Source organism: Pistacia vera, unplaced genomic scaffold, assembly GCF_008641045.1.
Source record: "Pistacia vera cultivar Batoury unplaced genomic scaffold, PisVer_v2 Contig1180, whole genome shotgun sequence".
Lineage (NCBI taxonomy): Eukaryota > Viridiplantae > Streptophyta > Magnoliopsida > Sapindales > Anacardiaceae > Pistacia > Pistacia vera.
The window spans coordinates 430,488-453,865 of record NW_022195227.1 but is presented as its reverse complement, the minus strand read 5'-3'; the positions used below and the strand labels follow the sequence as shown (position 1 = coordinate 453,865).

Genomic DNA, 23,378 nt, shown 5'->3' with positions numbered 1-23,378 from the left:
GCCAGATGTAGGGCCGCATATAAAGATTCGGTGATGTTGTGACCTTCGACACAACGTATCTGAGATAAGTATGATATGCCATTTGCTGCTTTTGTGGGGTTGATCATCATGGACATTCGACATTGTTAGGTTGTGGGTTAATTTCACATGAGGACACACAGAGATATTGTATGGTATTTCGTTCTTGGCTTGAATGCATGGATGTTGCTCCTAATGGAATTATCATGATCACAATAAGGCCATGCAAAATGAAATTGAGAGTTTTTCGGTACAAGACATAGGTGGTGTTTGTGGCATATAATGAAGAAACTGCCTGAGAAGTTAAGAGGGTATAATGAATATGAAACTATAAAGTTTATGTTACAAAATATTGTGTATGATTCGTGACACGTGAAGAGTTCGAAGAATGGTGGACAAATTCATTGATGTGTATAACTCATGAGAATGAATGGTTATCTGGATTGTATAAAGAAAGAGTATGTTGGGCTGCTGATTTCTTAAACATGTTTTCTGGGAGGTATGTCTACTACCCAACGTATGAAAGTATACATGCATTTTTCGGGATATGTAAATTCCAAAACAACATTGAAACAATTTGTGGAACAATTGATAATGCATTGCGAGATAAAGTGGAAAAGGAAAGGGAGGCTGATTTTAGATCTTTCAAGTCTTGGATACCGTGCATAACTAATACCCCATGAGGAACAATTTCAAAAGCATACACAACTACAAAATTTAAAGAGTTTCAGAGAGATTGCGGGGAAGATTTATGTAAATTATCTTTCCTGAAAAAGTACGATTCGTGTGGGGAGTATCAAGTTTTAGAAGATGTTGGTTTGGAGATAGAATCGGTGTGTTCCCTTTTGTATACTTTGAAGAAATTTCATGTGAATTCGTTGCAATTGTCATTTATTTGAGTTCAAGGATTTATGCAGACATGTCATTATTGTATTGATCATAAAAGGGTTTCACACATTCTAGATAAGTACATTCTATACGTTGAGGAAAAACATCAAAAGTGTCATACGAAAATCAAGGTCAGTTATATAGGTGGAGACAAATATTGAAGGACAACGTTTTGAGAAGTTGCTAATTAATGCTGCAAAGTTGATATGGCATCAAACAATAAGGAAGACTATAACATGTTGATGGATTGATGACTAGAATGAAAAACAAGTAGGAGCAGAAGGAAAGGAGGGAGAGTTTGGTAGTAAAGAGGGGGACAATCCTCCGAAAGAGGGAAATAGTCTGATTAATGGTCCACAGGTAGCTCGCAGCAAAGGTCGTCGTCCCTGCAAAGAAAAAATTGAAGGTGACGAAATTGTACGTAGGGCTAAAAATAAAAAATTGCAAAAACAAAGACGGTATGAGTTATGCACCCTTTTGACATGATATCTATTTTTAAACATTATTTACTTATTTGAAGTTTATAATAATATTTACTTAATTATTATGTGTTATGCTACTTTATAGGGAAAGAATCATCAGCAGAGCGAGACAACATTGCTGAAAGTGTACGGGAACTCAAGTGTGTCAAAGATATTGTTGCTACTCAGGTATGTGTTATGTATGTGTATAATTGTAAAACCTTAAGTTTTCATAACAGTGCTAAATTGTGGTTATTAAACATTGACAGTTGTCCACTGGTCCGGTTCAGAATCTCGCAGCAAATAGTAATTTATGTACTAGACAGGAGGATGGAATGAGAACATGTTTCGTTGGGAGAGATTTGATATCGTTAACGGTTGGAGCATGTTGCATTTGTATTGGTAGAAATATTCGTGTTGTGGTTAATTTTTGACGAATGCAGTTGAGCTATATGCTGAATAAGTTGTTTTGTTTTTATTATTTTGTTGCTGGTTGGGCAAGAGTAGACTATTGGTTGTAGGGTGTTGAATTCAATAATAACGTAAATGTATATATTTCTTTATTCTGAATGTTTCAGTAATATTATAGTCACTTTTCATTTCAGATTATTCTACATTTCATTTCAGATTTTACTTTGATATGTCTTTTGGTATGTTAGTAGTACATAACACATGAGCATTCAGATATGTATTGAGCAATAATTAATGATACGAAACTGTGGAAAATATATCTTCGTACATAAAATTATCCTAAAATAACATTCATATGATATTGGAGAAGTTAGGCTAATGAGAACATATTGTGAAAAAACTTTATTAATTAACATATTTCTGTACATACAATTTAGTATTTGAACTACACATGATTACAATTAACATTCATAGTCGTTCCCTAAAGATGTTGAGAAGGTGGAGGTTGTTCAGTAGTTCTTCATCAGTGTAGGGGTGGAGGCTGACTGGAGGAGGACGAGGCTGGTGACAATTTCTATCATGTTGGATATTTTTTGTCATGCGATCCCAAAGATGTCAACCGTTTCTTCTGTTCTTGATGCGACGAGTTGAATCACTTTGCGACTGATCTTGTTGTTCCTGCATTTTCCTCTCAATACGTGAAAAACTCTCTTCTTGAAACCTTTCAATCCGATCAATTCTGTTTACTATTTCGTCTAAGGATGAGAAGACATTCTTTCTACATTCTGAGAAGATCCAGGTTCAATACTCTCTTCTTCTTTTCTGCACATAGACTCGTCCTTCATTTTCCTCTTCTGGAACAAGGACACCTTCCTGAACCATTGCCTTCCTCCATTTCATCCCTAATCAGAACCATTCTCCTGACACATTTTTTTAATCAAACCCATTTTAGACAATGTGACATCCCAACAAATTATTTGTAGAAAATGTTATCTTATTGGCTTCATCTGAGGGGTGATCTCAAAACCCAATTTCTAACTCAGCAAGATGTAAAAATAGTTCTCACTTCACCAAATACCCTTCACAGTAATGGAACGTACACAGCCCGACAAATGCTAGTCATGAAGTGCATTTTTCAAATTCACAGTTGATGATGTAGTTGCATAAGATGGAGAGAGATCAGCACATACCTTAAATTCAGTTGGATTTCGGGATCCATGTTTAGATATATAATGGGTACTGAAAGTGACATCATGTGTGTGTGTGTTGTTGCACACTATATAAAATAGTACTCATGATCCCTAACGTTGTTATGCAGGCTAGGTCATATACCGTCCTTGAAGAGAGGAGAAGTCTATAATTGGCTATTGCCAAGTTGGGACTTGAGGGTTTATAAGATGATGACAAGAATTTTATCAAAGCAACTAGGGGATACAGAAGAAGGGTAGTCATATTGTGTACAAGGATTAGAGAAGGCATCTAGAATACAAGTGGGTTGGGAGTTGGGTATATGGTATAGCGGCATGGGTGACTATTATTCCAACGTAATTTTTTTTTTTTTAAGAATAAACTTTTAAATATGGGTTAGATTGTATTTGGTTTGCTACCAACGAATTGGGTTGGGATGAGTGGAGATAGATGACTCACAGTTGCTTTGGTTTTTAGGAAATTTGTTGCTTGGGTGAATTTATTATTGTATTGTTTGTGCCTAAACATTGGATGTATTTGAAATTTGAAGTTGATAATAAAAGGTGATTCTGGGTGGGTTTAATTATTTCTCATTCTTATTGTCTATCATTGCATTATCAAATCTGCCTGGTATACACATGCACAAGCCTTAATATGGTCTGGTCAGGTACTGCTGAAACCAGTAAATATGAAAAATAAAAGCGATAAAAAGTGTTTCCCCAACGCTATTACACATTTGACATTTGTAGCAATGGTGAAGAGTTAAAAAATCATAGACAAAATGGTCAAATCTGATCTAGCCAACATCTTGGCAAACAAAGAAGATTGAATTTATTTATAAAAGACATAAATATTGATACAAAGAAAAAAAAAAAAAAAGGGACACCAATACTATCCTCACTGTGGAGCCAGCACAGGAAGGTCAGTTTTTAAAAATCTTCAAGTTGGGGAATTGTCCTCTAATTTTCTAAATTTTCCAATAAGTTATAAAGCTTGATATTTAAAATGTACCATCATGGTTTTACTGTTTTGCGCCCTTCATTGATTTTAGAAAATAATTAAGCAGAGATTGACAACTTAATCCATACTATATCATAACTTTCAGAACAGGGACCACGATAGAAATGATGTACTCATCCAAATAAGACAAAATGTCACACGTTCATATGGAGTTACATTCTTTAATTTCTGTAAACCCTATTGGAAAACTAGGTACCTATCTAATTAAAAATGTATTGATATAATGCTCCAAAAAAATGAAATCTTATTAAAACAATTATAAATATATTGAATAGGAAAATAATAATCACATTTAACAATGCAACATAAGATAAAACAACAAAGTATACTCAAAACCAAATACAACATATCTGCCCAAAACCAACACTGGCAGAACAAACACTGATTCAGAAAATGCAACATTTTGCATTCAAATGTGACTCTTAGGTTACTGAGAACACTGGAAAATTTAATATACAATGAGGTAATATTGAAACTTATGCAAGTTTAAGCCTTTTTGGAAGACTCTCTGCCAACCAAAAACAAGTCCCCTGTTTACCCTCTTTTCCTAGATTTAGTTGGTTTTTCTACATGAATGGTTCTATAGGAGTATGGCAAACATAAACTAAAACTGGAGAGCCTACAGCATACCTAGCCATTTTACTTTAAAAAAACCAACAAAACACACCATGAACCACTAGGAAGAAAAAGAAGACATTAGAAGGCAACCAAAACTTACTTTAAAAAAGCAACCACTATGAAGTTGAATTATTGCAATGGTGGAGCCAAGAACTTTAACACCAAAGTTGCAGACAGTTACTTGGACTCTCGCTTTATGAGTACACTGCTCATTTTACTTTTTCTTTACCACTAGGAAGAAAATAAGAAGGGTGTCTCTCACACATTCTTCACTCATCACAATAAGGTAGCTTCTGAAACTCAATCATGTTGTTGTTGCTTAACCTCCGTAGTCAAAACTAGCTTATTGTTCTAAAAGCCAAAATGCGTAATATTTAAATTGTTGCCAATATGACACTTTTTCAGGCACTTTCTGGGGAGCTGGTGAATGTTCTGAGAGAAGCTGGGCAAATTGTGCCTCCAGATCTTCTGAAATTCGGTACTCATGTAAAGAAAAAGGTGTACATCTCTATCCATTTACTAGACATTTCATACTCAGTTTAGTGTCCCATAAAGATATGCTACCATGTGTCCACATGGTTGGTGTCTATGAGATGCTGAAGGCATCTTTAAACACTATAGGCTGTTAAATATGGTACCTGAATGTGCATTTTGAACTTGAAATAGTTTTAGCGGTTCAATCTATAATATTTTTTTCTGTCTCATTGCAATGCAGGAGTCCAAGCTTTACGGGGCTCACTTTAGAGAAATTTCAGCAGATGCTCCAAAGGCTAAAAAAATAACATTTGACAACTCTGATGAAGACTGAATTAACAGTCCCTGAAACACAATAGGGATAGAAGCAAGATATATAGAGTTAACTATTGTAATTGGTGAAAGAATTTCACCTTCGCCCTATTTATTGTTATTATTGTTGTTTTCCCTGATTCAGCAGCAAGATTGATCTTGAACATGCATCAATCTGCTTTTGAGTAGCCTGATGCTTATAGAAAATTTGCCTAGATCCTTGGAAGTAGAAGTTACCAGATTTTACATGCTTTGTATTGTCAAGTTTGCTGATTACTTCTTTTTTTTTTTAACCCTACTGTATTGTTTGTATATGTGTACTTATTCAAGTAATACATTACCTTGGAATTATTGAAGTTAATGGAGAAGAAAAGGAAATGGCACAACAAATGTTTCATTGTTTTTTATTCTTAATTTGTTCATGAAAATTAAGAATTAATAATCCATTGGCTCTTTTATATTCCGCAGAATGGAAGCCAGTCATCTTTGCTTGTCATAGTATTCAAAATTTAATGATTTGAGATCAAAGTCAAGTCAAGATGAACAATTTTTGTTTCTTCTGTGAAATAAATAATGTTAAAAGAGTTTTCCAAATGCATAAATTTATACGCTTGACATTTTCCAACCATCTTTATCAATTACAGTCATCCATCGTTAACCTTTATGCGATGTCAAAGCACAAGCCCAGATGACTGACTGTACATTCACACTGCATTACCATTATATTATTTCAACTTGTCTGCTGTCATCTCGTTAATTTTCTATCTCGATAAATGAGTTCCCTTTAGCTATCTACAATTAATCAATCTATAGATAAAATAATATAATACGTAACAAAATGATTTATTTGACATCTATAATTGTAAAAGGCAAACTTCGTCAAAACCACTTTGGTGAAACAAGTTTATGATTTTATGTGTGGCTCACTGTTTCTCAATCTTTTAAAAAATGAAACAGAGTAAAGAAATAATATATATAAACAAGTTGAATTTACTACATCGATAAAAATGATATTAAGAACCTTAAGGATTGATTTGATGGTCAAAGAGATTTATTCCCTTTTTTAATTTCTTGGATTTAAACCTTAGAGTCACCTTTCATAATAATATTATAGATTACCTAACCATTTGAACTTGTTGAATGTTCAATAGACTTCGAGAATTAGTTAAGTTTACATGCAAACTATTCAGACACTCCAGTTATCAAGAAAAAAAGGGGGATAGTAAGGGGTGCGTTTGGTGTAGTATTTTGGATAGGATTTTGAGGATAATATTGGATTGTTGGATAGGGGAGTATTACGAGGTAAATTTGAAAAATTTATGAAAAAGTCCATAGGTTTACTAATTTAATTAAAGACCCTATTATATAAAATGACAAAAACACCCCCACCACCTGCAGTGTCAGATTCCGACCGCCACCGCCGGAATCTGGCCGAAAAATTTCGTTACGGCACAGACCGATCAGATCTGTGCCGTAACGCATCATTATGGCCTTTTCCGGCCAGATCTAAGGGCCTGTTATGGCCGTCGATGACCGGAAAGGCCAAAACAACGGCCAAAGATGTGGCCGTCGTTTTCGGTCAACGACGGCCAAGATTTGGACGTCGTTAACCGTCAACGACGGCCATTTCTTTGGCCGTCGCTGACGGCCAGATCTGGCCTTTTCCGGCCAGATCCGTGGTGGATCTTGCCAGAAAAGGCCAGATCGGTGTAATTCCGACCATTTATGGTCGGAATTTAGGCCGTTGTACAGATTCCGGCTATCACTGGCGGTGGTTGCCGGAATCTGACAAATTGGGTTGATGGGGGGTTTTTTGTTAATTTAAAAAAAAATTCAGGGGGCATTTAGTGAAATTAATAACCTTATGGGGTCTAAAAGTAATTAAAAAAAATAGGGTAATATTTCTGGAATAGTGTGCCAAACATTATTTGGAGAATAGGATTGGGAATATGGATAAAAACAGGGAGCCAAACGCACCCAAGACTATTTATATTGGGTTGGTACACATTTTTTTCACCACTTTGATTCTCAAACTAAGGCTTATGTTTTTTCTTATTAAATAATTATTTAGCTCTTATAAATCCTGAGAATGGAATGGAAGCTACACATCTTTGCTTATTACATATTCAAAATCCGAGATCAAAGTCATAGTCAAGATGAAACGTTGTGTCTTTGAAGTGAACATTCATTAATTATATTTATTTCTTTGGACAGGACCACAAATATTCATATTAATTAAAAAAAAAAAAGTGTACATATTATATTCTATTAAAATAGCAACTATTCTATATTCTATTAAGGTGAAGTTTCTGATAATTTACAATACTATAGATTAGTTTAAATTATGCATAAACAAAGACTTGAATATATAGCTCGTCCATGGTTTCGAAAAACCGCTCTATACGTGGACATGCTCAAATCGATAGTTTGTGTGCGTTGCATGCATGATATATATGAATCTCGATCGGCACAGAACGATACATAAAGAAGCTGATTAATCTAATTAAATAGAAGGAACAATACATTAAAAATAAATGAATTTGTTGATGCTTGATTTTGGGCACCAATAACTCGCACGTATAAAGTGTTAAGAGAGTTTTAAAAATTACACGTGATGGATCCATGAGATTTGAATATGGTGCTGAGATTATATATATTGAAGAAACATAAATAATAGACTGACAAAAAATGTTTTTATAGTGGTTCGGATGCTTAAAGCAACTTCTACATCTACTGTTATTTTATTATTCTCTGACTATTTCTATGATAAGAGAAATAATGAAGCTCAAATCTATGTCTAGCTCTCATCTGTCCAGCCTCCTCTTTTATGAAAAGAAGTTCTAATTTATATACTTTTGAGGTCAATATAATGAATGTTTTGCAAGTTGTCTTGACACATGAAAAGCTTTCATCCATTTTTCGCTTAAAATGAGATAAGTTTGGTATAAGATATCTCTTGTACACTTTATTTTTTAGGCACTTATTGAGTTGATATCTGATATCAATATGACATCAGCGTTACTTTTTAAGCATAATAATTAATATTCAGCTAACTTTATGAATGAATGATCCTGTGAAATACGGTGAAGTTACAATATTATTGATGTTAAAAGTATTCCAAATGAATGATAGACATTTTCCAACGATATTTAACTTTTATGCCTTTGTCAAAGAACAAGATAAGATGACTGACTGTACATTCAAAACAACGTCAGATTTTCTACGTTTGACTCAGTGTGTTCAGCCGTAATCCGTCTGTACATGTTTAGCTAAATAACAAATCTCTTTATGATAGGTAAATTCCACCTATGGAAGGAAAACAACCCAAGACTGAATTAATATTAAACACCATCTTCATTAATTTTCTTCTTCTGGGGGTCGATTAATATTATGAAGTATTTCCTTATGATCATCTACGTGCTCTATCTACTACAAAACTCCACTTGGTTTTTCCCTGTGAAAACACTGTGAAGTCGGTCTTTGATTGAACCCTATAGCTTCTAAATATACCATTTTCCAAGAATAAAAAATTCAATGCTATTTGTTAGTAATAACCACTACTATTTTCAACGACAAACCTTTACTTTTGTCGGACGCCAACATATGGTTCTTTATTCAGAGCGTTTCCCCAATAAAACAGCACAATTACATTTTTTATTACGCTCAAAATGGAATCAGTCATCCTCCCATCTCATATTTAATTGTAAAGTTCATCTCTGTAATTTTCATCTCCATAATAAAGTTAATGTTAGTCAACATTTGAAACCTTTATGATTGGCCGATACAAGTTTAAAGTAGATTTACTGTTAGACTAAAATACTTGAGAATTCATAAGATAAAATTATGATATTGCTGCTAAGTTTCTTCAAGAATATTTCGATATCTTCATTATAACAACCCTTTTGTTTTCTTCCTCAATGAAGAATATATGATCCAGATCATGAAGAAGCCAGTCTTCCTTCCAACTCAGACCTTGAAGTCATTTACGAGTGTGTTATGATTAAATAATATGCTAATGTCATCTCCATCAATCAAGACTCAGCCGACTTCATCACCAATCAGATCTCAGTATGCATCTCTATCAACGAAGATTCACCAAGCACTTAAAGACAAAATTATATTAATCAAGACTCAGCCGACTTCATCACCAATCAAATCTAGTGTGCATCTCCACCAACGAAGATTCACCAAGCACTTAAAAGACAAAACTATATTAGCTGTCTGATCCTTAAACGGACTCAGAATGATATTTTGTTACGCCAACTGCCATAATTTTACTAAATTTAAAGATATGGAAGAAAGCTCTCAACGAATGAGAATGAAGGAAGATCTTCACTAAATTAAGAGAATATGTAAAAGCATTCATTACCTTGAATTGAAAAAAGTATAAATAAGTAGTTTTACTCCTCAAAACGGAGGTTAATCACACACTTATTTTACAGAAAAATAGCAAAGTTATATTACTAGAAAGAGATTGACTTGTTATTCTCTTAGAACACTTCAAATCTTGTAACCTTGAGAGATCAATCTCTTTGTATTCTTTAGTAACCATCACAAAAAAAAAAAACCACAAGTACAATCATAGTAAACGTAGGACTTGCTCATAGTATCAAAACTACTCTAAAAATCTCTCTTATCAACTTATTATTTAAATATTAATAAACAAATATCATTACTGCGTCATAAACACTCTCCATAATCATCTCACGTGTAACTTCATAGCATTTTACACATGTATAATCGTTGGTGTCGAAATTACGCATCAACAGAGTGAAATATACATGTTTAAAGAACCGACACAAAAAATAATTTAATAAAAATATAGATGGGGTAAAATAAGCTGAAATCACATTCAAATTATTAATATATTTAATTAGACGATGTTGTCCATGATGGACATGGTTACATTTACTAAGATAAACTTTTGATATCATGTCAATTAAATATAAATATTTCCTGCTAATTCTAACATCAAAGACACGTCGATAGATAGTATTAAATTTGTATCTGAGATGCTTTCTTGAGGACCAAGTAACTTCGATCTCATTTTGCCTTAGACAAAAATTCCATTTACTTTCAGGGTCGGTTAGTTAAGGAAAGGTTAGATTATTGAAAATGTTAAATTACTAAAAAGTTAGATTATCTTGAAGATTATTGAGAATCTCTAGAAAAATGTGTTTGGTTAATTAGTGTGTATGTTATATTAATATATTTGGTTGAGAGGAATAAATTGGTAGGTATGCTATTTAAATTACTAAATTGTCCTCTAATTAAATATTATTATTATATTATTTTTTAATATTGATTATTATAACCCCTACATTTAAAAACTTAGCAAAAATAACCCCATAATAAAAGTTTAAAAAATCAACAAAGTACCCCTACCAACCCAGCCACTGTGGGCCGTTGGCAACTTATTGGCGCACGGAAGGCAGGAAATGACCTCTATGCGCCGTATGGCAGTTTCTGGCTAGAGATCTGGTCGAAAATGGCCAAACGTGACAGATCTGGTCGTGGACACACGACGGCTATTTTCGGCCTTTTGTGCGTCGTTCCGACAGTGGCGGCGGCTGGCCACAGCGGTGGTTTCCGGCAACAACAGGTGGGTGGGGGTGATGGCTTGAGTGGGCTGCACTGCAATTTGTTTTCAATTCGAGGGTAATTTAATCCAAAAAATTAATTAATTGGAGTGAAATAGTAAAAACCATATTCATGTAAATAAATTTAAAAATAAGGGTATTATTATCTTAAAATTTTATTAATAAGAGATAGAATTGTAATTAAAAAAAAAATTATCAAAGTAATCTTAGAATACCTAAAAAACGTGATAGTTAAATAATATAAGATTGACGTAACTCCGATAACCCCAAGCTACCCCCAACCAAACGCCATTCAGTGTTTATTTATACTACATCAGCTCTTGTAAATTAGCATTACCTTCACTAAATTAAGTAAAAAAAGAAAATTAAATCATTAATTTGTTTCTTGTCGTATATAAGTTTTAATCTAAACTTTATTGGGTTCTAACATCACCATGACGTTAATGGCGGAATTAACACGAAAGTAGCAACAGAAGTGAAGATGAGAGACTATAAATTCGTGGGTTCACACCCTTAAAGAAACTCCCACCTTGATGTTTCAATTTCTTTCTTCTTTGAAACCACAAACTACAGCTACTTGTACTTCTACTTTGAAACCACAAATTACAGCTACTTATAATTGTATTTCTTCTTTGAAACCACAATTTACGTATACTTTTCTTTTACTCTTCTTTCAAACAACAATTTACAGCTACTTTTACTGCCGCTTCTCATGGCAGAAACAGCCGTTATGTTTGTACTCGATAAGCTTACACCATTCTTCGCAAACGAGGTGCAACTGATAAGCGGTGGTCGTGAAGAAGTTGTTTGCGTGAGAGCCGAACTGGAGCGCATGAAGGTGTTCTTGAGAATCGCTGACTGTTTAGATGAAACTGACGAAGAAGTTAAAGTATGGGTGAAACAAATCAGAGATGTCGCTCACGATATCGAAGATGTTCTAGATGAGTTCTCTCTTCTTCTTGCTCACAATCACGGTGATGGTTTTTACGGTTTTCTGCACAAGCTTTCGTGTTGTATTAAGAACATGAAGGCTCGTTATCGGATAGGGTATGAAATCCAGGGAATCAACTCGAGAATCAGAAGTATTTACGAGGGACACATCAGACTCCGTCAGAAATTCCGAGCAGCTGAACAGGCTGGTTCGAGCTCGACGAATACATGGAATGACCGTCGCGGGGACGCCCTTCTTTTGGACGAGACTGACTTGGTTGGCATTGATGGGCCTAAAGAGAAGGTGGCTCAGTTGCTAGTGGGGGGTGGCTTAGGCCGCCAAGTGGTTTCACTGGCGGGGATGGGAGGGTTGGGCAAGACAACTCTGGCAAAACAAGTCTATGACGACAGACAAGTGAAAAAACACTTCACTATCCATGCTTGGATCACTGTTTCAAGAAACTTCCAGATGGAGGAGCTTCTTAGAGATATGCTTCAGCAGCTTTTTCGAGCGATTAGGAAATCGGTTCCGAAGGCTGTGGAGACGATGAGCAGTGATGGGTTGAAGAAAATAATAAAGGATATTCTTCAGGAAAGGAGGTATTTGATTGTTCTTGACGATGTGTGGCATATAAATGACTGGGATGGAGTGAAATATGCTTTGCCTACCAACAATTGTGGCAGCCGAGTGATGCTCACTACGCGTAAGGCTGATTTAGCCTTCACTTCTCGGATAGAATCCGAAGGTCAGGTCTATAATATGCAGCCACTGCCTCCTGAAGAGTCCTGGATTCTTTTTTGCACCAAAACGTTTCATGGAAACGCTTGTCCTCCACACCTGGAAGAAATTTGTAGGTGTATTTTGAAGAAATGTGAAGGACTTCCTCTTGCGATAGTGGCGATTGGTGGGGTTTTGGCTGCGAAAGACAGGCGGAGGATTGATGAATGGGAAATAGTTCGTCGGAGTCTTGGTGCTGAGATTGAAGGCAATGACAAACTCAAGAATTTGAAGAAAGTGCTTTCACTTAGCTTCAATGATTTGCCATGCCATTTGAAAGCTTGTTTTCTGTACTTGAGTATCTTTCCGGAGGATCATTTAATCGAACCAATGAGACTGGTTCGGTTGTGGACGGCAGAAGGATTCGTTGAAGCGAAAGAAGGAAAGACACTGGAAGAAGTTGCGGGGGAGTACTTCAGCGACCTCTTGAACAGAAGCCTGATGCAAGTGGCTGGAACAAGAAGTGATGGAAGAGTAAGGGCTTGTAGAATCCACGACCTTCTGAGGGAAATCATTATATCAAAGTCCAGAGAGCACAACATTGCAGCCATAGCTAAAGAACACATCAATCAGAACGCAATATGGCCAGACAGAGTTCGACGGTTATCAGTACACAATACACTGCAAAATGTTCAGCCAAACAGGTGTGTTAGCCCTTGTCAATTGCGGTCTCTATTCATGTTTGGGATCGTAGAAAAGCCATGCTTGCATTCACTTTTTCCAAGCGGGCTTAAGCTTCTTGGCGTCTTGGATATGCGAGGCACACCAATCACAAAATTTCCCATTGAAGTTGTTAACTTGTATTATTTGAAGTACCTAAGCTTGAGAAACACCAAGGTGAAAACGATTCCAAGATTCATTGGGAAGCTTCAGAACCTGGAGACATTAGATCTTAAACATGCCTATGTCACTGAATTGCCTGCTGAGATACTCAACCTCAAAAAGCTTCGCCATCTGATGGTTTACCGATATGAATACGAGTCTTATACTAATTCTAAATATGGGTTCAAAAGTTTAGAGAATATTGGTGTTCTTCAATCTTTACAGAAGCTCTGCTTCATTGAGGCAAACCATGTCGGGACACTGCAAGAGCTTGGCAAGTTAACTCAACTTAGAAGACTCGGCGTTCTAAAGTTGAGAAAACAAGATGGGAAAACTCTGTGTTCGTCTATCGAACATCTGAAATACCTTCGCGCATTGTCAATAATGTCGACGGACGAGAACGAGATTATTGATCTTCAGCACCTTTACCATCCACCTCAGTTCCTTCAAAGATTCTACTTGGTTGGACGGCTGGAGAGTTTACCTCATTGGATAGCTTATGCTCACAGCTTGGTTAAAGTTTATCTAAGATGGAGTAGATTGAAGGAAGATCCACTGGTGTTTCTGCAGAACCTTCCAAACCTCGTTCATCTCGAACTGCTTCAAGTATACGATGGAGACACCCTCTGCTTCATGGCCGGTGGGTTCAAGAAACTGAAGCAACTGGGGCTGGACAAGTTTGATGAGTTGAGATTCGTGGAAATACAGGAGGGGGCGATGCCATGCATCGAAAAGCTTAGCATTCAGCGGTGCAAGTCGTTGGAGAAGGTGCCACTGGGAATTGAGCATCTGAGTGAGTTGAGAGTGCTGGAGTTTTTTGACATGCCACATAAATTGCTGAAGACGATTTGTCCAGATGAAGAAGGTGAAGACTATTGGAGAGTTGCTCGCATTCCTGAAGTGTATTCAACTTACTGGAGAGGTGGGGGCTGGGAAGTTTATTCACTAGAGAGTTTCAGTGAAGGGGAAAATGCTCCTATGCTTAACACTGTCATCAACAGCTGGGAACTTCAGACTCGTTGGAAGTAGTTAATACGAAGTCGTTTCTTTAAGTCTAAATAATATTAAAAGTGTGAATAACGCGTGTGGATAATGTATATAATAATGACAGGTACACAACATTTTCTCACAATCTCGCCGTAGTAACTCGTCATTAGATAGCTCATAAATGAGTAAACAAGACTCCTACAAGTAGGTAATACCAATTTTATGAGTTGACCAATGATGAACTGTCATGTCAAAAGTTATGGAGAAGATTATGAAATTAGGATGTGAACCTAGCATTACTCTAAAAAATAAATGTATAGTTACTACATAAAATCTTGTGCATAGAATCTTTTCTTTATTTTGTGAATAAAAAAATAAATGTACATATTACACTAATTTAATGCGGATAAAGATTGATTCACAACCCAATCTTATAAACTTTCGTGCTCATAATTGATCAGTTCGCAAATGAATCGACATAACACATTTATGACCAAATGCGAGTTGTCACCTCAAGATTGTAAAAGAAAGTTTATGAGATAGAGTTATAAGTATAATGTTACTGGCGTTTAAAAAAAATGGTGTAATATTACCCCTTTAATGCATAGCTAATTGCATAATGTTGGTGCAAGTAAACATCTCTTCCAGTTTTATTGCTTTGAAGATAAATCTTTATGACAAGATTTATATGAAAATTAATTATCATATTTCGAAGATATCATTGGAGACACAACTAATAAATTACATTTACAGTTTTCAAAGCTCAATTAAAACAACAGTACAAGACTCGATTCATTAACATTGCACAGCTTTCTTTTCAAGTGTATAACAAAACGTACAATGCTTATTGCTACAGAAAAATGGATCATACAAACCAATTCAAATGAACCCTTTTAAACCTTGTCAACAGTAAAACTAAATCTGCATTTGTTGAGACATGCTAGGAGCATCACAAACAGAAGATGGAGCTATCAGCCAACTAGCAGATGAAAAGAAACAAACTAGTTGAATTTCCATACATATTCAGTGAAGCGAACAAATGATAAGGTGTAGTATCCATGATATCCTACCTATGATCCTAGTTGGGGCATTTCCGATGAGGGAAAAATGGTTGACGACAACAAGATATTGAGTAACCCATAATCATCACCATAGGCTATTTTAAATTTAAAGGATGACACATTCAAACAAAAATACCATCTCCGAATTTTTGCAACAAAAGCTGACACCAATCTGATTCTTGTTTTATCATCTCTCATTTATATGAAGGATCCGTCGGGTTAGAGTAGTCTTAGATTGAATTACATGAAATGTTCTGTGCTATCATCATAGCAATTACCACCACTACTTAACTCTTCCTACTCCAGTTGCATGCGACCACAAATATCTCTACTCGTATGAAGTGATGGTTGCAATATACACATACATAACCTCACATTTTTCTTGACAGGTAACTAAAATATTTCTTCTCCCTGCCTGGTTTTTGTCTTGGGCCAAGTAAATAAATGGATTGTAAAAGTAGGGTATTTAGAGGGCTACTTGAGACAACCTTGAAACAAAGGATAAACCTAACCAATTCAAAACCGATACATCCATTTTCCTTTCATATACAGTATTACTATATCCAGAAATGACACAGTTGTGGGGCAAATAATATACAAATAAAAATGTTAAACTACACACAATGAAACATGTAATCCTTAGCTATTAATAATGCAGATAACAATACACTTCTGGATCTAGATAGCACAAAAGAAATCTGAATCCATGCCAAAATTGAAGTTTAAATGTCAATTGTTAATCTAACAGAGACAAGGATAACAAAACATCTTATTGATCCAATTAAACAACACATCTATTTATGCTTAGTCAGACAATGTTAATGCTAAAAGGCAAGAATTAATGGATATGAGTTCAAAAAAGGAGGTCACACAGCAGGTCTCACATTAAAACTCAGATATGAACAACATAATATTTGGAAGAAACAGAGACAGAAATATTTTCAAGAGTGGTCCCCAGTTAGACCAGCGTCCACCCTTACGAAATCATTTAGACCATGTCAGATCCATTTTTTGGATACTATGGAGAGGAAGAGAGAGAGAGACAGAGACAGAGACAGTGATAGAGACAGAGACAAAGAGAGAGAGACAGACAGACAGACAGAGAAAACTAGAAGAAAATATGATTTCATAAGACAGTCAAATAAGACCGGTAAATCTAAACAGAACTTCGAAGATGAGCATGCACTCATGAAACGGATTAAAGAATGTATAATATGTGTGTAAACAAGATATAAGTGATACCTTTCTTCAGCTTTCCTTTCAAAAGTCAAAAGTTGCTTCAAGAACACATGTAGTATATGTAGAGATCTACTAACAATGACAACCTGTAAAAGAAAACAATTCCTCAGCAAAAGACAAGACATATAATTTGCGGAGAAGTTAATAACAAAATCATACAACACAAACTCACATACAGGAATGAATAACTTTCAATTAATTACAAGGGATTATCTTAAGTACCTTTATAAAACTCATCTTCATAATTTGCACAGCATATAGTGAATGCAAAATCAGAGTTCTCACGAAGGAAATGTGACCCCTTGTGCTATGTTAATATCATATAAAATCAGGGAGGAAAGTAGGAAAAGAAAGAAAGAACCGAAGAAGATAATAATTGATTTTCAGAAGCTGATAATCATATACATTCCAGATATTAAGTTTCACTCATATGGAGACTACAAATGGCATCTCTTGCAAGAGTCAAATATCAAGCTCAATCGCTTAAAATTAGTTGTTGGTTCATGCTTTGAAAGTGTGATCAACACTCTTAAAGCAACAACTAAGGAATCTATGCCATAACTAATGGTCTAGCCATCCCCTTCCCAACCCTAAGAATATTGAGAGCAATATTAGATTCTTAAGTACTTTACACAAAAATTTCAGGAAAAAGATATATACTCTAAACTTACATTTTTGACAGAGCAGAGATCAAGCAGAGGTCCCAGCAAAGCCTCCAACCTTATCATTCCACTAGTGATCTGAAATATAGAGATGAAAGAAACAAAAAGGAAACCAAATCAACCACTAATTCTAAAATCAGTTACCAAGCCAGCAAGTACAATCTAGATTAGGAACATTTTACAGTCCCCAGAAAATACTTTTGAGGGAAAAAAAAATGAATCTAACATTTACTTTCGCAAGCAAAATAAGTCATTAGAAAGTTTCAGAAGCAAATCTTGAGGCTTAACAATAATCTACTTCATTACTGTGCCTCTGAGTTGTAACTGTCATAAGTCTAGAGTCCATGACAAAGATGCCCGACCACAAAAAACTTAACCCAGCAGGGGTAGTAGGCATATTAACATACTTCAGATAAGATTATAGAGAAGTACTAGCAGAATGGGAATCATCAACAACATTGAAAAATGGCCCCGACTTGTCCTTGATTCAGCAGCAAGATTGATCTTGAACATGCATCAATCTGCTCTTGGGTAGCCTCATGGTTATAGAAAATTTTCCTAAATCCTTGGAAGTAGAAGTTTCCAGATTTTACATGCTTTGTATTGTCAAGTTTGCTGATTACTTCTTTTTTTTTTTTTACCCTACTGTATTGTTTGTATACGTGTACTTATTCAAGTAACACATTACCTTGGAATTATTGAAGTTAATGGAGAAGAAAAGGAAATAGCACAACTGATGATGTAGGTGATAACCTGCTAGAAATGGGACAAAAATCCGGCAGAAGGTTCAAGTTGTATTTTTGAGCCCAAATTGCTGTTTTGTTTTGTTAGGCTGCAGTAGTTGGTGCAGCAGACTTTAAGGCAATCAAGTTAATCTTATTTGACATGTTTGTTGAGATTATGACTTGATTTGGTATTTGCATTGATTGAATTTCAAATGTATTATTTTTTATTGTAATGCAGTAGGTAAAACAGTGTATCACTTGTATAAAAGTTTCTACTCAATGAATGAAATACAGAGAGTGAAAAATACTCAGTTGTTGCCGTCTCATTCCCTTCCAAATTCTCTTATTTCACTCTGATTATCTCTTCTTTTGAACCAACAAATGGTATCAGAGCTCTACTGATCTTAAGGGCCTGATAAATTCATCTCTTCTCATTCACGTTCTCAACTCTTGTTATGCAGAAACCAATTTTAAGTTCCACACAACCTGACTCAATGGCACAACACACAACCTCCTTAACTCCTCCAACCTTCAATGGGGATCAATATCACATTTGGGCTGTCAAAATGAAAACATTCTTGAGAGGACAAGGATTATGGCAGTATGTTGAAGAGGATAAACAACCACCTGTGCTGGGGCCAAACCCCGCCATGAACCAGATCATATTGCACGATGAAGAAGCCACCAAATCACCTAGAGCCTTGTCTCATATCTATGCAGCAGTGACTGAGCAAGTGTTCACTAGAATCATGGCAAATGAGACAGCCAAGGAAGCATGAGATAAACTCAAAGAGGAGTTCGGTGGCAGTGATACAACAAAGAGTATACAGGTGTTGAACTTGAGGAAGGAGTTTGAAATGCTAAAAATGTAGGAGTCTGAAACGGTAAAGGAATATATGGATAGGTTGATGAATGTAGTGAACAAAATCAAATTAATGGGAGAGGAGATGATAGATAAAAGGATAGTGGAAAAGGTTCTTGTCAGCCTACCTGAAAGGTTTGATTCTAAGATATCCTCACTTGAGGATTCTAAGGATTTGACACAAATCACTCTCACTGATTTAGTAAATGCCTTGCAAGCGCAAGAACAAAGGAGATTGTTGAGGCAAGAGGACTTTAGTGAGGGTGCAATGGTGGCTGGATTCAAAGGCAAACAAGGCCAAGGTGGAAGCAAAAGGCCTGCGAGAGAAAAGAAAGGAAAAGAGGGGATGACAAACCAGTGGAACAAACCGACTGGAGTGAGAGAGTTTCCACCATGTGCTCATTGCCAGAAGAAGGGGCATGGTGAAAAAAAGTGCTGGTTTAGGCCTAATATACAATGTAGAGAATGCAAACAATATGGACACATTGAAAAGGTGTGCAAAAACAAACCAACTCAGTCAATGTAGCAAGCACAGATTGTGGAGGACCAGCAGCCAAACTTAGATCCAGAGCAACTGTTCGTGGCTTCATGCTTTGCAATTCAAGCTCACAATGATGATTGGCTGATAGACAGTGGGTGCACCAATCACATGACAACAAACCTGGAGGACTTTGTGAATTTGGACAAGTCTTACCATTCCAAAGTCAAGGTTGGAAATATGGAATTTGTGGTTGTGAAAAGGAGAGGAAATATTGTTGTGCAATCAAAAACAAGTATCAAACTCATTCCCAATGTCTTGTATATGCCTAATATAAGCCATAATCTATTGAGTGTTGGACAAATGATTGAGAAGAAGTATGCCCTACACTTCCAGGATCAGTTTTGCACAATCCTGGACAGTGAAGGCAATGAGTTGATGAGAGTTAAGATGATGGAAAAAGCTTCCCTATTAGGCTGAAAAAACAAGAACCAGAAGCATATGTTGTTAATGTGGATGAGTCTAAGTTGTGGCATAAGAGATTAGGCCATTTCAATTACCATAGCCTTAGGGAAATTCAGACCAAAGAATTGGTCTGTGATCTGCCCGAAATTGCAGAAACCAAAACCATTTGTGTCACCTGTCAACTAGGGAAGATGAGTAGATTACCTTTCCCTATAAACAAAGGCTATAGAGCTAGTGAGAGGCTGCAGCTTATCCATACGGATGTGTGTGGACCTATGCAAACACCATCCCTAAATGGAAGCAAATATTTTATCCTTTAATTTCATTGATGATTATTCCCGGATGTACTAGGCTTATTTTTTGAAACTGAAGAGTGAAGTTGCAGTGGTGTCTGAGAGGTTTAAATTGCAAGTTGAAAAACAATCAGGTCTAAGTATTAAGGCTATCAGACATGATAATGGGAGTGAGTATACCTCCAACTAATTTGAGAACATCTGCAGGGAAGCTGGAATTGTTCATCAGTTCAGTTGTCCCTATACTCTACAGCAAAATGGAATCAATAAGAGGAAAAATAGGACTGTCATGGAGATGGCCAGGTGCTTGGTTGCAGAGAAGAAACTACCCAAATCCTTTTGGGCAGAAGCTGTAAATACAGGGGTCTATTTACTTAATAGACTCCCTACTAAAGCCTTAACCAATCAAATACCCTATAAAGCCTAGTATGGAATAAGCCTTCGATTAGAAACCTGAAAATCTTTGGGAGTGTGTGTTATGCTCTCATTCCAGCAACCAAAAGAAGTAAGCTAGATGAGAAGGCAATGACAGGAATTTTTATAGGGTACAGTGAGCAGTCCAAGGCCTATAGAATTTATGATCCAGCAACCAGGAAAATACACATCACAAGGGATGTAAAGGTGGATGAAAAAAGGACTTAAAATTGGATGAAAAATGAAGCTGAAGAAGACAAAAGAGAGCAGATTACAGACACAACAATAGGCAGATTTGATGATCCAGCAGAGGCAGATTTGGATGATGATTTTCCAATCAGGGGTACAAGATCTCTGGCAGAGGTTTATGAGAGTGTAATGCAGTCATGCTTAAGCCTGCAAACTTTAGGGAGGTTGCTAAGTCAGAGGTCTGGAGGAATGCAATGGAGGAGGAGATAAAAATGATTGAAAAGAAAGGCACATGGAAGTTAGTTGACAGACCAATAACCAGAAGAGTGATTCAAGTAAAATGGATCTATAAAAAGAAGCCGAGACCTGATGGATCAATGTACAAACATAAGGCAAGATTAGTGGTTAAAGGTTTTGCTCAACAATTTGGTGTGGATTTTTCAGATACCTTTGCACCCATGACGAGGCATGACACTATAAGGCTTCTCCTTGCCTTGGCAGCCAAATTTGAGTGGAGAATCTACCAATTAGATGTCAAATCTGCATTCCTAAATGGTTGGCTCAATGAGGAAATTTATGTGGAGCAACCGGAGGGATATGAAGTGGAAGGGTAGGAGGATAAGGTGTACTTGCTGAGAAAGGCCCTATATGGCCTGAAATAGGCTCCTAGAGCCTAGTACAGCTAAATTAATGAGTATTTGATCAGCTTGGATATGCAAGGAGTGCTAATGAGCACACTTTATATGTGAGGAGGCTAGAAGATGAATTCACCATAGTTTCATTGTATGTTGATGATTTACTCATCATGGGGAGCAACTCAACTCAACTTGTTGATTTCAAAACAGCCATTCACAATGAATTTGAGATGAATGACCTTGGGGAAATAAATGTCCTACTTTCTTAGGATGGAAATACACCAAAGTCACCATGGCATATTTGTTAATCAAAGGAGGTTTGCCAATGAAATTCTGCATAAATTCAATATGGACAGATGCAAATCAGTGGACACTCCACTAGTTATGAATTTGAAGTTGAGCAAGGATGATGGGGCTGACAAGGTTGATGAAAAAATGTATAGAAGCATCATTGGCTGTCTTCTGAACTTGACTACCACTAGACCAGATTTAATGTTTGCAACCAATGTTCTCTCTAGGTTCATGACCAACCTGAGTGAAATCCATCTCAAGGCAGCCAAGAGGGTGCTGAGTTATGTTAAAGGAAGTGTTGAGCTTCGAATATGGTTCAAGAAGGTTGAAAACCTGCAGCTTGTTGGTTACTCAGATAGTTATTGGGCTGGATGCATTGATGATATGAGGAGTACATCAGTTTATGTTTTCTTCTTGAATTCAGGGGCCATATGCTGGCATTCCAAGAAGCAAGACACCACAGCTCAGTCCACGGCAGAAGCAAAATACATTTCTGCTGCTGGCGCAGTTAACCAGGTTATATGGCTGAGGAAGATCATGCAGGATTTGAGGGAAATTCAGGAAGAACCTACTGTGATCTATTGTGACAATCAGTCAGCAGTTGCAATTGCAAAGAATCCAATCTTACATGGCAGAACAAAGCACATCAAAATCAAATTCCATGCTGTGAGAGAAGCTGAGAGCAATGCTGAAGTGAGATTAGTCCATTGCAGGGGTGAAGATCAACTTGCAGATATTATGACCAAGGGTCTACCTAAAACCAAGTTTGAGAGTTTGAGACTTAGACTTGGTGTTTCCAGCAAGCTTATCAAGGAAGAGTGATGATGTAGGTGATAACCTGCTGGAAATGCGACAAAAATCCGGCAGAAGGTTCAAGTTGTATTTTTGGAGCCCAAATTGTTGTTTTGTTTTGTTAGGCTGCAGTAGTTGGTGCAGCAGATTTTAAGGTAATCAAGTTAATCTTATTTGACATGTTTGTTGAGATTAAGACTTGATTTGGTATTTGCATTGGTTGAATTTCAAATGTATTATTTTTTATTGTAATGCAGTAGGTAAAACAGTGTATCACTTGTATAAAAGTTTCTGCCCAATGAATGAAATACAGGGAGTGAAAAGCACTCAGTTGTTGCCGTCTCATTCCCTTCCAAATTCTCTCATTTCACTCTGATTATCTCTTCTTCTGAACCAACAACAACAACTGTTTCATTATTTTTTATTCAAAATGATTATTGAAAATTAAGAATTAATAATCCATTGGCTCTTATATATTCCGTAGAATGGAAACTAGTCATCTTTGCTTGTCATAGTATTCAAAAATCAAAATTTAATTATTTGAGATCAAAGTCAAGTCAAGAATATGAACAATTTTTGTTTCTTCGAGCCGGAGCACAGCATTCACATTAGTTAAAAAAAATTAAAAAAAAAAAAAAAGAATACTTTAATAATCTTGTGAAATACGGTGAAGTTAAATAAATAATGTTAAAAGAGTTTTCCAAATGCATAAATTTATACGCTTGATATTTTTCCAACCATCTTTATCAATTATAGTCATCCATC

At 36.1% G+C, this 23,378-nt stretch overlaps 2 protein-coding genes across 2 annotated transcripts; both read left to right on the top strand.

Annotated features, from left to right (window-relative positions):
- Window positions 1-11,580: 11,580 nt before the first annotated feature.
- On the top strand, window positions 11,581-14,549 carry LOC116110265 (disease resistance protein RPM1-like). Its single transcript, XM_031396486.1, has one exon. The coding sequence runs from the start codon at window positions 11,703-11,705 to the stop codon at window positions 14,547-14,549; it is 2,847 nt and encodes a 948-aa protein (XP_031252346.1). The 5' UTR covers window positions 11,581-11,702.
- A 4,580-nt stretch (window positions 14,550-19,129) lies between these two features.
- LOC116110254 lies at window positions 19,130-20,014 on the top strand. The gene is made up of 2 exons (XM_031396476.1): window positions 19,130-19,549; window positions 19,592-20,014. The coding sequence occupies exons 1-2, from the start codon at window positions 19,130-19,132 to the stop codon at window positions 20,012-20,014; spliced, it is 843 nt and encodes a 280-aa protein (XP_031252336.1).
- The last annotated feature ends 3,364 nt before the right edge of the window (window positions 20,015-23,378 follow it).